Raw genomic sequence first — 15,061 nt, forward strand, 5'->3', positions numbered from 1 at the left:
TGAACGGGGGAGGGGAGAGAGAGAGGGAGATGCAGAATCCGAAGCAGGCTCCAGGCTCTGAGCTGTCAGCACAGAGCCCGACGCGGGGCTCGAACTCACGAACCGCGACATCATGACCTGAGCCGAAGTCTAATGCTAAGATTGAGCGCGTTTTCTCATTAATGGACACAGTAGAAGAAATTAAACGGACATTCAATGGAAAAAAATAAATTGGATGTGACCACTGTAAAAACTATAGTGAAAATTAATAGCAAGAAACTGCGCTACAGTGCAGTCGGGAGGATTTGGCCGCGAGAGCGCTAACGCACTGCCACGCATAATCAATTGCAGACCCAACCGGAAGAGGCCGACTTGACCTTGCGCGGGGTGGGCCTTGCGTGGGGCTACTGCTCTACGAACCCAGCGGGAAGCGGAGAGGCTTTTCTTATCCCCACCCCTGCCCCCAAAGTTCAGCCAATGGGAAGCCAGCATACTTCCAAGCCTTCCCCCATTGGCCCCTTTTCTCCATTAAACGTGTTCCTCTCCCTTCCCTAGACTTGCCTACGGTTTTGTTGCAAGTTGTGTGCCCACAACTGCAATTCTCTTTTCTTCCCCAACGAACCCATTTTTGCTGGTAACGAAGCTGGCAGTTTTTCTTTTAAGGTTAACACATTTTACAATGTAAATGAAACACAGATCCTAACCGCAAGGAATCCCATAAGCGAATTCTACAAGAAGAAGAAACAACTGTTAAGGAGAACCAAAAACATCCGGGACGTACAAAGAAGGAGGGTATATAATTTAGATAACCTGTCATTTATTGCAGAAAATCCGGGAATGGTTTTCCGTGTGGTGACAATACACAAGTTGGGTTTCCAGAAAGCAGGCTCAGAGTGGGGCGGGGCGGGGGGCGGGTCAGGAATCCTCCTGACCAGGTCAGTTACCCTGGGAAGAGCCCGTGACCTCGGGCAAAATGCTCTCTCTGCACCGGCTTGTAATTTATCGGTGACTGGCTGAAATGTGAGCCCAGCTGTGCCCATCCCCACACAGGTGGATGCCAACACACCACACCGGTTGGCGACCCGTTTCTGTGGAAAACTATTCACTCAGGAATTGTCCCGGAGGTGTCCCTTCCTGAGAAGCCCTGAGCCCTCTAGCCAGCGGTTGCAGGAGCTGGCTGGAGGCGTCACTTGCAGATCTTGATCTCTGAATACTCGGTGGTGCTGGTGGCCTCCGGGTCCGGAAGGTTCCAGGGCTTCAGCCCATGGAAGGTGAGAGAAGCGTAGTAGGGCTCCTTTTCCTCCTCCGAGGAGGGAGCGGCCATGGCTGGGGGCGGGTGGTCTAGGGGGGTGCTTGACCGATCCTCATGCTGGTAACCCTGAATGGAGGGGAAAGAAGGGGGTCAAATTAGGATAACAGGAGCTGGCAGATAGCGAGGGGGACCCACGAGCAAACCTGGAAGCTGGAAACCACTTAGTCTTTCATCATTCATTCCACAAGCATTGGCTGAGCCCCCATTCATTCATTCACTCACTCACTCATTCAATAAATACGTGAGAGTAAGAATGTCTCGTCCTTGGCAATCAATTGCCAGGCTCCTAGATGCCTCACCACAAGCCATCAGGGAGGCACTATTAGCCCCATTCATCAGGTGAAGAAACCGAGTCTAGGTAAATATTCCCAAATCACACATTCAGTTGTTGGTAGGGCCAAGACCAATGCCCAGGTCTCTCTGGCCCCAGTTCCTGCCCCCTTATGGAAGAGCTGTCCCGTGTCAGACCCTGGCTACTCAATGGGGAACAAAGTAGACCTCATCCATTACCTCCCACTAGCTTGCAGTCGGGGGCACTGACATTAAGGTAGTAGTCAATTATACTACTATCTAATAGCAAATTGAGATAGGATGCACAGAAATGGGGCGGGTGGTGGGAAAAGGACAGGGATTTGCGAAGAACCGAACTGCCCTCAGGGACCACTCCACATCTCAGAAATTTAGGCAAACTCTATAACAAAATTGTAGCACAGACATTAAAATCAATTAAAACCAATGTTGGGGCACCTGAGTGGCTCAGTCAGTTTAGTGTCCGACTCTTTTTTTTTTTTTTTAATGTTTATTCGTTTTTGAGAGGGGGGGGGCACCGAGAGGGAGGCACAGAATCCGAAGCAGGCTCCAGGCTGTCAGCACAGAGCCCGATGCAGGACTCGAACTCATGGACAGGGAGATCATGACCTGAGCCGAAGTCACATGCTTAACTGACTGAGCCACCCAGCATCTGACTCTTGATTTCGGCTCAGGTCATGATGATCTCACGGTTTGTGGGATCGACCCTGCGTCTGGTTCTGCACTGACCGTGCAGAACCTGCTTGGCATATTCTCTCTCTCTCTCTCTCTCTCTCTCTGCCCCTCCCCCGCTTGCACTCTTGTCTCTCTCTCTCTCAAAATAAATATATATATTTTTTCAATCAAAGGATATTGTGCGGTCAAGCGCTCACCACGCCCCAAACAGCTTATGTTAATAACGTGATTTCTGGTGAGGCCTCGGGCCACACAGTATCGGCTTGACCTCTAGAGGGGCTGGACACCAACAACAAAGATGAGCCATACAGGGGCTCCATGCCTATGTCACCAACCCTCCGATAGAAACCTGGACACGTGGCCAGGGTGAGCTTCCCTGGTGGGCATCTAACAGATTTCAGTGAGTTCGGAGTCCTTCTGGTGAACTATTGAAGCTGAGAGCGTCTTGGGGACCCCTGAACTTTGTAGTTGGCAATAATTATTTGCGGGGTGGGATCTCCCTGGCATCCTGTGTTAGGGAGGAGAGAGGGGAAGGAAGGGAAAGTGGGTCCGGGGTCCAGAGAGACCTGAGGAGGTGGGGGTGGGGAGGGTGCAGGGTCCACAGGAAGCTGGACAGGCTGTGCAAGGTGGACAGGCTCCACAAGGTGAGTCGGAGAGCAGAGGGGCAAGCGACTCCCATGTGGCTGGATTGGGTGACTGAGTTGATGGGGACCCCAGACCAAAAGCCTGTCCGAGCGCGATGACCATCTAAGTCTTCTAGGGTGTGGCCGTGGCCATCCCAGGGTGGTGGCCACATGGGACCCCGACGGACAGAGGGCTCAGCACTCACCCAGGAGATGGGACCCAACATGCAGGCGGCTTCCTTGCCACCAGCTGCTGTCTCTGGGGCCTGCTTCCTGCGGGTCTTCACTCTGCGGGGGAGGCCGGGACCTGTCAGCCTGGAGTGAGCCACTGCCCCCTGCTTAAGAGGCTGGCAAGGCTGAGCGCGGCCGGAGGAGGGGACGCACGGAGCCCGCCGGCCCGCGCAAACAGGAGTGATCAGGGCGGCATCAGCCCTCCTTTGATTCTCTGCCCCAGTGCCCCAATCTCGAAGCCTCGGCACCACCAGGGCTCCTCCCGCTGGGGCCGCCTGGGACCGTAGGACGCGGACCCCTTCCAACCCGCGCACCCGCCCTCTCTCCCAGGGACAACACTCACATGAAGAAGATGAGGCAAGGACAGAGACAGAGCAGGCCCCCGGCAGCCCCCAGAACGAATCCTCTCCCAAGCAGAGGCTGCGCTGCAGAGGAGTGAGGTTTCCGGTGAGTCCCCTCCAAGCCCCAGGCCGCTTGTGCCCCTGCCTCCCGCAAACTTGGGCTCTCATGCTCTTCATCCCCCAACCTGCAGAAAACCCGGACTCTGCCCCCCTCCTTCCTCCTCTCTCTCACCCCTTCCCATCCAGACCACGGCCCCACGCCCACCCAGACCGTCTTCTCTAGGATGCAGACTCCTTTCTCCCCCGTCTCTGCCCACCCTTCCCCCACAGCCCCCAGACCTGGCAGCAACACCAGGACGGCGGTGCTCTGGGCCCCGTGCTCATTCCGGGCCTCGCAGGCGAGTCTGAGGTCAGAGCGCAGCGGCCCCCTGAGGCTCAGGGAGCTGTTGGCCCAGGGCCCCTCGGAGCTGGAGGTGACGGTCCAGGAGGCGTCGCTGTGGTTCCCCTCCAACAGCCCCTCCCCCAGCCTCCAGCGCAGGGTGGGGGCCGGCCGGGCACGGGCGGAGCAGGTGCAGCCCAGCCCCTCGCCCTCCCAGGAGCAGGAGGGGCCGAGCAGCCGCGGGGGGCCTGCAGGGGGTGGGAGGGGCAGGGTCAGCGACGCCTCTGCTCCCCAGGCCCCGGGCGTCCCGCCCCCCCCCCGGGGGTCCCCACACTCACAGACCACAGAGAGACGCAGGGAGACGTGCTGCGAGCCCAGAGCGTGCTGAGCTCGGCAGGTGAATTCGCCTTCGTGGCCCAACTCCACTCGGGGCAGCTCCAGGACCCCGGGCTTCCAAGGCTGGGACGGGCTCAGAGTCTGGCTCCCCTGGGCCCAGCTCAGTGTGGCCGGAGGGTTGCTGTCGGCGACACAGACCAGGAGCACAGATTCCCCTTCCAGGACTGGAAGAGATGAGCCATTCCCCGGGTATTTCAGTTCTGGAGGAAGAGAGAGAAAGAGCGAGGGTGAGCACCCCCAGCCCAGGGCCGAGGCCTATTTCTCTCTCCTCTCCATTTTCCATAAGTTGGGAAGGGATCTCCACGGGTGGGTTTTTTGTGTGTGTGTGGTTTTTTTTTAATGTTTATTTATTTTTGAGAGAGAGAGAGAGAGTGCAAGTAGGGGAGGGCAGAGAGAGAGGGAGACAGAATCCAAAGCAGCCTCTGAGCTGTCAGCACAGAGCCCGACGCGGGTCTCGAACTCACGAACCGCGTGCTCATGACCTGAACCACCCAGGCGCGCCAACCACAAGTAGTTTTTAAGCAGCTTTATTGTGATATAATTCACATACCATGCAATTCCGTGTATATACCACTTAAAAAGGAGTCCTGCGGTGACCATTACCACAATCAGTTTCAGAACTTTTTCATCACCCCCAAAAAAGGCACCCCTCGGCTGCCTCCTCCGTTGCTCCCGTCCCCCAGCCCCTGGCAACCCCTAACCTACTTTCTGTCTCCACAGATCTGTCTATTCTGGACATTGTATCCAAATAGAATCATATACCACTGTGGGCTTTTGTGTGCCTTGCGGTATGATGTTTCCAAGGTTCACCGCCTTGTAGCACCTGTCAGCGCTACACTCCCTTTCTTTCTTTCCTTCTTTTTTAAAAATTTATTTATTTTGAGAGAGAATGAGCACGCGCAATCCAGCAACCATGTGAGAGCGGGCAAGGAGCGGAGAGAGAAGGAGAGAGAGAATCCCAATCCCCGTGCTGTCGGCACAGAACCCGTCGCAGGGCTCGGTCCCACGAACTGTGAGGTCATGAGCTGAACAGAAATCTACAGTTGGATGCTTAACTGACTGAGCCACCCAGGCGCCCCAGTGCTGGACTCATTTCTATGGCAGAATCATGTTCATTGCATGGATGGGCCACGTTGTGTCTATCTGTCCATCCACCGATGGACACTGGCTTCTTCAAGGCACACGCCCTTCGCTACACTTCTCTCTCTTTCCCCAGCTGCTGAACACCCCTGGCTCAAGTGCCCAAACTTCGAATACCAAACCCTTCAAGGCTCTTCAGGACTTGACCTCTACCTCTTCACCTCCTTTCACCCCCCCCCCCCCCCCCCCGATGTCTCAGGATGAGTGGGATGTCCACATTTTGCATTCTAAAAGTCACAAAGGAGGAAGGGGTGTTCTGAGAGAAGTCTCCCTTCCATGGTAACTAACGCTGCAGGCAACAAATTCCTCTCGTCAAAGGCAACACTTATTGCCAGTTTCTTGTGTGGCCTTCCAGAGCTATTCCATAGTAGCCTTATCTAGTAACATTGAAATACACGTCCCTAAAATCCCACAGTTTTGTTCCTGGGCATGAAATTCACAGTCCCATCCCCCCGGGGTACCCTGGCACCCTCCAGGAGCTGGTTAGAAAGGCAGAACCATGGGGCGCCTGGATGGCTCTGTCGCTTAAGCCTCCAACTTCGGCTCAAGTTATGATCTCATGGTCATGAGTTCAGGCCCCCTGTCAGGCTCCCTGCTGTCAGCACAGAACCGGCTTCAGATCCTCTTTCCTCCTCTCTCTCTGCTCCTCCCCTGCTCACGCTCATGCGCACCTACCTGAGTGTTCTCTCTCTCAAAAGTAAACATAAAAAACAAAAAAAAGAATGCAGAACCAGAGGCCACACACGCCTCCTGAGTCACATCTGCATCGTCGCAAGATCCCTGAGAAATCTACGTGCCTTAAAGAAAGGCTCTTCTGCTGACAAGGGGAATGTTCCAAGCGGCATTATCATGAAAACTGAAAACCGTGGACAACTCAAGTGCCTGTTGGAAATGGAACGTGAGGGGCGCCTGGGGGGCTCAGTCGGTTGAACGTCCGACTTCAGCTCAGGTCATGATCTCATGGTTCGTGGGTTTAAGCCCTGAGTCCAGCTCCACAAATTGATGGTGTGGAGCCTGCTTGGGATCCTCTCTCTCTCTCTCTCTCTCTGCCCTCCCCCTCAAAAATAAACTGTGAGATAAACTGTATATAGAGATAGAGATAGAGATAGACGGATATATAAAAGAAAACATCACGCTAAGTGGAAGAAGCCAGACCAAAAGACCACATGCTGTAAGATTCCATTTATATAAAATATCCGGAAGAGGCAAGTTCACGGCCAAAGAAAGTTGATTAGTGGCCAGGGGCTGCAGGGAGCGGGAAATAGGGAGTTATTGCTAATGGGTACAGGGCTTTTTAGGGGGGGTGACGAGAATGCCTTGCAGCTACATACAGCGGTGGTTTCACAACATCGCAAATGTCCTAAATGTCACCGAACTTGCTCACTTTGAAAGGGCTGATTTTATGGGACGGGAGCTGAATTTCAACTTAAAAAGATAACTCAGACGTCAGAGAGGAACACGTATGTTTCAGTCCTGTGTCACATAAGCTTTCAAAAACACTGGCAAGCAAACATCGTGTAGAGATTCCAACATATTTGGTAAAATGGTAAGAAAAAAAAGAAGATACGTGGATGTGTTAATTAACTAGATTGTGTGAATCCTTTAGCAGAGTAAACGTATATCAAACCTACACATATCGAATCTACCTATATCAAATCATCACGTTGTACACTTGAAATATATACAATTTATTCATCAATTATACCTTCGTCAAAAACAAAGTAAAATAGAGGCATTTGGGTGACTCAAGTGGTTAAGCATCTGACTCTTGATTTTGGCTTACGTCACGATCTCACAGTTTAGGAGATCGAGCCCCTCGTGGATCCTGCTTGGAATTCTCTCTCTCTCCCTCTCTCTCTGCTCCTCCCCCCACTCTGGCTCACTCGTGCTCTCTCTCTCTCTCTCAAAATAAATAAATAGGGGCGCCTGGGTGGCTCAGTCAGTTACGTGCCCGACTTTGCCTCAGGTCGTGATCTCACAGTTGGTGGGTTCAAGCCCCATGTTGGGCTCTGTGCTGACAGCTTAGAGCCTGGAGCCTGCTTCGGGTTCTGTGTCTCCCTCTCTGCCCCTCCCCTGCTCAACCTCAGTCTCTCTCTCTCCCTCAAAAAATAAATAAACATAAAACATTTGTAATAAATAAACTTTAAAGTAAAATTAAGTAGAAAGAATGATAACACAGCATCCCGTGTGATGGCTTTCTCTGAGGCCGGATGAAAGGGGCTGAAATTAGGAAGGAGCATTTAGGGTGTTCCAAAAGTGGGGTTGCTGTTCTTTTTTTTTTTTTTTTTAAGTACCTCTATGCCCAATGTGCAGCTCGAACTCACGACCCTGAGATCGAGAGTTGCACACTCCACCGACTGAGCCAGCCAGGCGCCCCTGTTCTAGTTCTTAACCTCGTCACTGACCACCGAGGTGTTCATTTTGTCGTGATAACGTGCACGTATTTGACAAGTTGTCTTGGCGGCTAATGAATAGTAAGCGAAAACAATCCGTCACACAGCGAAAGGGAAGCCTCCTGACTCTGCTCTCGCTGTGCATCGCCCTGGCCCTCCCGGGTTGGCTTCGAGGCCCTTGGACCCACCTGTGCAATTCCCTCGGGAGATGCCGATGGTCAAGTTCTGTGGAGCATCTAGGACAGAGAGACACGGAGAGGAGTAGAGTCAAAGCTGGCCCTTCCCCCGCCGCCCGCCCCCAGGAGACGCAGAAATGGAAATAGAAACAGACAAGTCCCGTGTCCTCCCTGCAGCCCCTCGGAGCCCCCTGCCCCGCAGGCATCTGCAGACAACTGAGTCCTGCCCCTGCCCCCCTCCCCCCTCCCCCACTCTCACAGGAGACGTTGAGCGTAATGGTGCTTTGCGTGCTCACACCAGCCCTGGGGAAGGTCACATGACAGGTGAGGTTGGTGCCGTGGTCCTGCGGACGGGGGGTGAGCAGGAGCTCCGAGGAGTTATAGGCCTCCAGGTCCAGTCCCAGAGGTCCGAGCGCAGCTCCCGTCCAGGAGAGGGTGAGGGGGGTCACCCCATCACAGACCCCGGGCACAGAGCATGTGAGGTGGCTGGGAGAGCCAGACGCCAGGGGCTCCTCGATACGGATATCCGGGGTCTGTGTCAGCGCTGGAGAGGAGACACGAGACCAGAGGGGACCCCTCTGTGTGTGCCTCTGAAAGAGGCACCCCAACCCTAAATTGACCACGCTCCACTGCTCCCCCCTTAAAGGTGAGCACCGGGGGCGCCTGGGTGGGGGGGGGGGGGCTCAGTCGGTTAAGCATCTGACTTCAGCTCAGGTCGTGATCTCACGGTTCGGTTTGTGGGTTCGAGCCCCACATTGGGCAGGGCTCCACGCTGACAGTGCGGAGCCTGCTAGGGATTCTCTCTCTCTCTCTCTCAAAAATAAATAAATAAACTTAAAAAAAAAAAAAAAAAAAAAAAAGGTGAGCAGCAGGAGGTCCGTGTCTGCCCTCGAAGACGTGCTCCCCCATCCCTGTCATGGACTCTCGGGGCCCCTCCATACCTCTTACAGTCACAGTGAGCAGGTCACTTTGGTAACTGCGTCTCATGGAACCTGTGTCCAGTTGAAAATAATACTTTCCACTGTCTCCCTTCTGGGCGTCTGTGATGTTCAGGGAGCAGTCCCTGTCCCCAGGGTCTCCGGCGAGGTGAAATGAAAATCTGTTCTTCCTCTTTGCGCCCTTGGCAGGCTTGTTTGTGGCCATGAGAACATCCCCTTTGGGGTTATAGGTTTTCCGGAACCAGGAGCCGTAAACAGGTGCAGAGGGGCTCCTGCGAACCCCGGGGTAGGAGACGGTGCAGGGAACGCGGACACACAGGCCCTCCTGCACCGTCACGGACTTCTGCACCTGCAGCTTGTACCCGGGATTCTCCTGCAGGGACCCTGGGGGCACACTGAGGCTCAGCGACAGTGACAGGCGAAGCCCCTGCCCGCCCCCCCCCCCCCACCCCGGCCCTCAACCCACTCACCTGCCCACAGCAGCGGCAGCAGCAACGGCAGCAGCATCTCTGGGGTCCCCGGGGGCCTGGCCCGCCACCGAACGGTCTGGCTTCTAGGCGTGCCTGTCTGTCCTGGAAGGAAGCTCCGACAGGAAGCTTCTTGTGGGGGAAGAAGTGGATAGTGACCATCCACAGAAGGGGAACCGCAGGAAGGGAACCGCAATGTCCCGGAGAATCCCTTCTTGCAACTTCTCCTTTCACAGAAGGCAGCAACAGGGCAGAAAGGGTTCAAGGCTGGGCTTCAACAGGGAAGGAGCCCTGTTCCAGCCTCGGGGGAGGGGGGAAGGGCAGTCCTGGCAGTGGGGGCTCTCGGGGGAGTCAGTGAGTAAGGGCTCCAGGTGAGGTACTGGAGGCAGAATTCATCCTTTCTTTCTTTCTTTCCTTCTTTCTTTCTCCTTTTCTTTCCTCTTTCTTTCCTTCTTTTTCTTTCTTTCTCACTTTCCTTCCTCTTTCTTTCTTTCTTTCTTTCCTTCTTTCTTTCTCCTTTTCTTTCCTCTTTCTTTCCTTCTTTTTCTTTCTTTCTCACTTTCCTTCCTCTTTCTTTCTTTCTCCTTTTCTTTCCTCTTTCTTTCCTTCTTTTTCTTTCTTTCTCACTTTCCTTCCTCTTTCTTTCTTTCTTTCTTTCTCCTTTTCTTTCCTCTTTCTTTCCTTCTTTTTCTTTCTTTCTCACTTTCCTTCCTCTTTCTTTCTTTCTTTCTTTCTCCTTTTCTTTCCTCTTTCTTTCCTTCTTTTTCTTTCTTTCTCACTTTCCTTCCTCTTTCTTTCTTTCTTTCTTTCTCCTTTTCTTTCCTCTTTCTTTCCTTCTTTTTCTTTCTTTCTCACTTTCCTTCCTCTTTCTTTCTTTCTTTCTTTCTTTCTCCTTTTCTTTCCTCTTTCCTTCTTTTTCTTTCTTTCTCACTTTCCTTCCTCTTTCTTTCTTTCTTTCCTTCTTTCTTTCTCCTTTTCTTTCCTCTTTCTTTCCTTCTTTTTCTTTCTTTCTCACTTTCCTTCCTCTTTCTTTCTTTCTTTCTTTCCTTCTTTCTTTCTCCTTTTCTTTCCTCTTTCTTTCTTTCCTTCTTTTTCTTTCTTTCTCACTTTCTTTCCTCTTTCTTTCTTTCCCTTTTTCTTTTTTCTTTCTTTCTTTCCTTCTGTCTGTCTTCCTTTCTTTCACCAGGCAAACATCTGCTACATACAGAGACAAAGAGGAGAACCCAGTGCCCACCCCGCTCCCCAAGGGCACTCAGCCTCCCTGCTTGCCTCGGGCCACGTCTGTCTGTCCGTCTGTCTGCAGTCCACACACGCTCCGGGTTCCACGGTGAGAAGCAAGCAAGGGCACAGGGTCCCAAAAGGGCCTCACGCTTGGGGGGTGATGCCCTGAGGTTGCCATCTTGAAACGCTTAATAATTTTATCTTTGAATTTGTGCTTTGTAAGTGAAGCCCGAATGAGATAAGGAACACGAACTAGAGAAAATGAAACCTTGGGTCACACGCCGTCAAGCCTCCCCCACGCCCCCGCCTCCTCCTTCCCCGGGCCCCACTCCCACTCGCACGCCCCACCTGGGCACAGAGAGGGTCTGAGCCTTGCCGAGTGGAGAGGTGGGAGCCCTAGGCACCTGTGAAGGTCTACACTGCCCACCCCCGGGTGATGCCCACCTCCCAGTCAAGCCTGAGGGGCACTTGACCTTAACTAGTTGTTGGGGAAGGTCATCAAGAAGATACGGAGGTACCTGTGTGGCTCAGTTGGTTAAGCGTCTGACTCTTTTTTTTTTTTTTTTAAATACTGTTTATTTTTGAGAGAGACAGACAGACAGACAGAGCATGAGCAGAGGAGGGGCAGAGAGAGAGGGAGACACAGAATCCGAAGCAGGCTCCAGGCTCTGAGCTGTCAGCACAGAGCCTGCATGGGATTCTGTCTCCCCCTCCCCCGCTTGTGCTTTTTCTCTCTCGTTCTCTCTCTCAAAATAAATATACTTTAAAAAAAAAAAAAGATGTGACCACCAGTTGACCCGTGAGCTGGACCCAGGCTGTTGGAGGCTCCACATCCCCTCCCCCGTCCTTGGAACGTGGGTCCTGCTTGCCTTTTCTGCTCCCAGAGTCCGCTCCAAGGACACAGCTTCGAGAACACCCGCAAGGTATAGGTGACTGGACACAGTTAAGGCCTCTCTTTATATAAACTTTAAGATCTGGAGGGCAGGGGGCGCCTGGGTGACTCAATCGGTTAAGTGTCCAACTCCAGCTCAGGTCATGATCTCACGGCTCGTGAGTTCGAGCCCCCACCTTGGGCTCTGGGCTGACCACTCAGAGCCTGGAACCTGCTTCGATTCCGTGTCTCCCTCTCTCTCTCTGCCTCTCCCCTACTCCCCTGCTCTCTCTCTCTCTCTCTCTCTCTCTCGCTCTCGCTCTCGCTCCCTTTCTCTCAAAAATAAATAAGCATTAAAAAAAAAATTAGCCTTTAAGCAAAGAGAGGTCGGTCTGCTCTTTGCCTGAGGGAACCCTTGAGCCCTTGGAATGGGAGTGTCCCGCCTGATGAGAGTGCCCTGGTTTACCCGGGGGCCTTGGGCCACAGCACAAAGGCATTGGATCAGTTTGACTTCCGGGGGAGGGGGTTAGAATCTGAACAACCGAGGTCAGCCATGCTGGCGATCCTTGTCTACGTGGTTCGGTCAGTTAAACGTCCAATCCGGATTTCCGCTCAGGACGTGATCTCATGGTTCGTGAATTCGAGCCCCGGATCGGGCTTGCGTCCACAATGCGGAGCCTGCTTGGGATTTTCTCTCTCTCTCTCTGCCCCTCCCCCTCCTCAAAATAAATAATAAATTAAAAAAACAAAAACAAAAACAAAAGGAATTCATCGCTGACACCTCCAGAAGCTGGAAGTCTGAGATCCCGGTGTCGGCGGGGAGGATGCGTCCAGGCCTCTCTCCTGGCTTCTGGCTGCTGCAGGCCTGGCTTAGAGACCACACTCTCCCTGTGTCTTCCCATCAGCTTCTCTCAGTATGCTTATGCCTCTGTGTCTCACTTTCCTTTTCTTATAAGGACACTGGTCCTACTGGATTAGGGCCCACTCTCGTGACCTCACCTTAACTTGGTCACCTGTGAAGACCTGATTTCCAAATAAGGCCACATTCACAAGTACTGGGGAGTAGGACTTGAAGATCTTGCAGGGGGGGGGGCAAGATAACAATGCACAGCAGGACCCATAAAACCCTGGACATCAAGACACCGGGGAGTTCTCGATTGGCAAGGCTCCATGGGTGTTGTGACACGGTATCGCCGGGTACATTCGTCAGCTTTGGGCCCTAAAACACCACAGACGTGAAAGCCCAGAGATGGGGGGCTCAAACAGCAGAAACTGCATCTCTCACAGTTCTGGAGGCAGCAAGGTGCCGGCCGGGGGAGGCCCAGCTTCCTGGCTTGCAGACGGCTGCCTTCTCGCTGTGTCCTCACGTGGTAGAGAGAGATCTTTGACGTCTCTTCTTTACTTTTTATTTATTTATCTATTTGTTTATTTATTTGAGAGAACAGCCGGGGGAGGGGCAGAGAGAGAGAGAGAGAGAGAGAGAGAATCCCAAGCAGACTCCGTGCTGAGCACAGAGCCCGACAAGCCGAGAGATCAAGATCATGGCCTCAGCTGAGGTCAAGAGTCCCAACACTTAACCGACTGCACCATCCAGGCGCCCTTCTGGTGTTTCTTCTTATAAGAAAACTTTTCCTGTGGTTTCAGGTCCTCTTGTGGTTTTGTGACTTCACCGAACCTTAGTTACCTCCCTGTCCCCACATGATATGATACAGTCACATCAGGAGTTAGGGCTTCAACCCATGAATTTGGGGGACACACAATTCAGGCCACGGCACTGGGAGAATTAAGTGCTGTCCATATGACTCCACGAGGAGAGGAGAGAAGGAAGCGGGAGCCAGGTCTCTCCTGCCCGGTGCACCTTTCCCATTGTAGATTTTTATTTTATTTTACTTTATTTTATTTTATTTCATTTCATTTTATATATACTTTAACGTTTATTTATTTTGAGAGAGAGAGAGAGAGAGAGCACGAGCAAGGGAGGGGCAGAGGGAGAGAGGGAGACACAGAATCCGAAGCAGGCTCCGGGCTCTGAGCTGTCAGCACAGAGCCCGACACGGGGCTTGAACTCGTGAACCGCGAGATCATGACCTGAGCCGAGGTCAGACGCTCAACAGACTGAGCCCCGCAGATGCCCTGTATTTTTATATATTTTTATATTCTTATTGTAAGTAGGCCCCACACCTAAAGTGGGGCTCACACTCACAACCCCGAGATTAAGAGTCACACGTTCTACCAACTAAGCCAGTGAGGCGCCCCGACCATTGCAGATTTTAATCTGTAACCTTTTGTTGTTAAAAACCAGGGAGTACAGGGGCGCCTGGGTGGCTCAGTCAGTTAAGCGTCCGACTTCAGCTCAGGTCACGATCTCACGGTCCGTGAGTTCGAGCCCCTTGTCGGGCTCTGGGCCCAGAGCCTGGAGCCTGCTTCCGATTCTGTGTCTCCCTCTCTCTCTGCTCCTCCCCCTTTCATGCTCTGTCTCTCTCTGTCTCAAAAATAAATAAACGTTAAAAAAAATTAAAAAAAAAAAAAAAACAACCACGAGTACAACAAGGGCGCCTGGCTGGCTCAGTGGGTAGAGCATGCGTCCCTTGATCTCAGGGCTGTAAATTCGAGCCCCACTTGGGGGGGGGGGGGGGGCAGAGATCACTTAAAAACAAAATATTTAAATACATACATACATACACCATGCATACAACAGTTTCCCTAACTGCGTTCTTCAGGTCTTTCTAGTGACTCATCAAGCTGCAGGGTGGTCTTAGGGACCCCCGGAACATCTGTCTCCCTCTTCAGACGCGGGTGCAGGAAGCCAGGCAGGGGCGGCGCCCCGCGGCCTGGGTCTATCCGTCCGCAGACCACGGCTCGGCGCGCGCGCGCGGGGCGCCCCCTGGTGGACATGCGAGCTGCTCGCAGCGAGCCCCAGCCCGGAGCTCGCCTACCGGAAAACCACCGAGTTCATCGCAAATACAGAAAAGGAAACGGGATGTGCACAATCCGAAACCGCACAGAGAAAGCATCAGTTCCTTTTCTTCTGTAACCAGGCCCTCACTTAACTCCTTAACCACTTGTCTCTCAAACATGAGGCGACTTGTCGCTTTAAATGGTCCCAGGACGTACCACAGGGACGCCGCACGGTGTCAGCAGAGCATGTCCCCACCCCCAGGCACGTAGACCCAAGGTCACTGTGTTCCTTGCCCATCGCTCCAATTGCCATTGTTACCGTATTGTCCACAGCCCGGCCTGGGTCCCACGGACAGCAGCCCTGAAGGGGTCTCCGGGGCAGGCCCTGTGGAGAGGGGACAGAGGACCGCCCGCCGTCTCCGACTCAGTCACTCTGCCTTGTCCTGGTCTGAGCCAGTTTTTCGATTTCTGCAGAATTGCAAGATGGGCCCCTCAGACTTCCCTCCTTTCAAATCAAGTAAGCAATTCCTTACTTTAACAATAGGCAAGCAGAAAGAATGAGGGTGAAGCGGCGAGCCCCTGGCAGGATCCCAGGGACCGGGGACCCCATGGCATTGACCCGGTATGGGTGCTGAGGACCGAGGAGTCACCCAATGCCAGGCCGTGTCCAATGGAAGAGAGAAACCCTAATTCCTTCTCTTCCCCAGAAGGC

At 53.1% G+C, this 15,061-nt stretch overlaps 1 protein-coding gene across 4 annotated transcripts; it reads right to left on the reverse strand.

Moving 5' to 3' along the window:
• Positions 1-79: 79 nt before the first annotated feature.
• Positions 80-9,595, reverse strand: SIGLEC11 (sialic acid binding Ig like lectin 11). Of its 4 annotated transcripts, none has more exons than XM_042920489.1 (9): positions 9,363-9,595; positions 8,896-9,276; positions 8,214-8,498; positions 7,967-8,014; positions 4,188-4,445; positions 3,810-4,097; positions 3,473-3,554; positions 3,105-3,186; positions 80-1,357 (listed from the first exon to the last, which is right to left on the reverse strand). In XM_042920489.1, the coding sequence occupies exons 1-9, from the start codon at positions 9,397-9,399 to the stop codon at positions 1,166-1,168; spliced, it is 1,653 nt and encodes a 550-aa protein (XP_042776423.1). In that variant the 5' UTR covers positions 9,400-9,595; the 3' UTR covers positions 80-1,165. The 4 variants fall into 4 exon arrangements, with proteins under 4 accessions (XP_042776423.1, XP_042776420.1, XP_042776422.1 ...); XM_042920486.1 differs by having other exon boundaries at positions 8,253-8,498; positions 9,363-9,459; XM_042920487.1 differs by having other exon boundaries at positions 1,253-1,357; positions 3,473-3,549; positions 9,363-9,459.
• Positions 9,596-15,061: the final 5,466 nt, after the last annotated feature.

This window comes from Panthera leo, chromosome E2, assembly GCF_018350215.1.
Source record: "Panthera leo isolate Ple1 chromosome E2, P.leo_Ple1_pat1.1, whole genome shotgun sequence".
Taxonomy (NCBI): Eukaryota; Metazoa; Chordata; class Mammalia; order Carnivora; family Felidae; genus Panthera; species Panthera leo.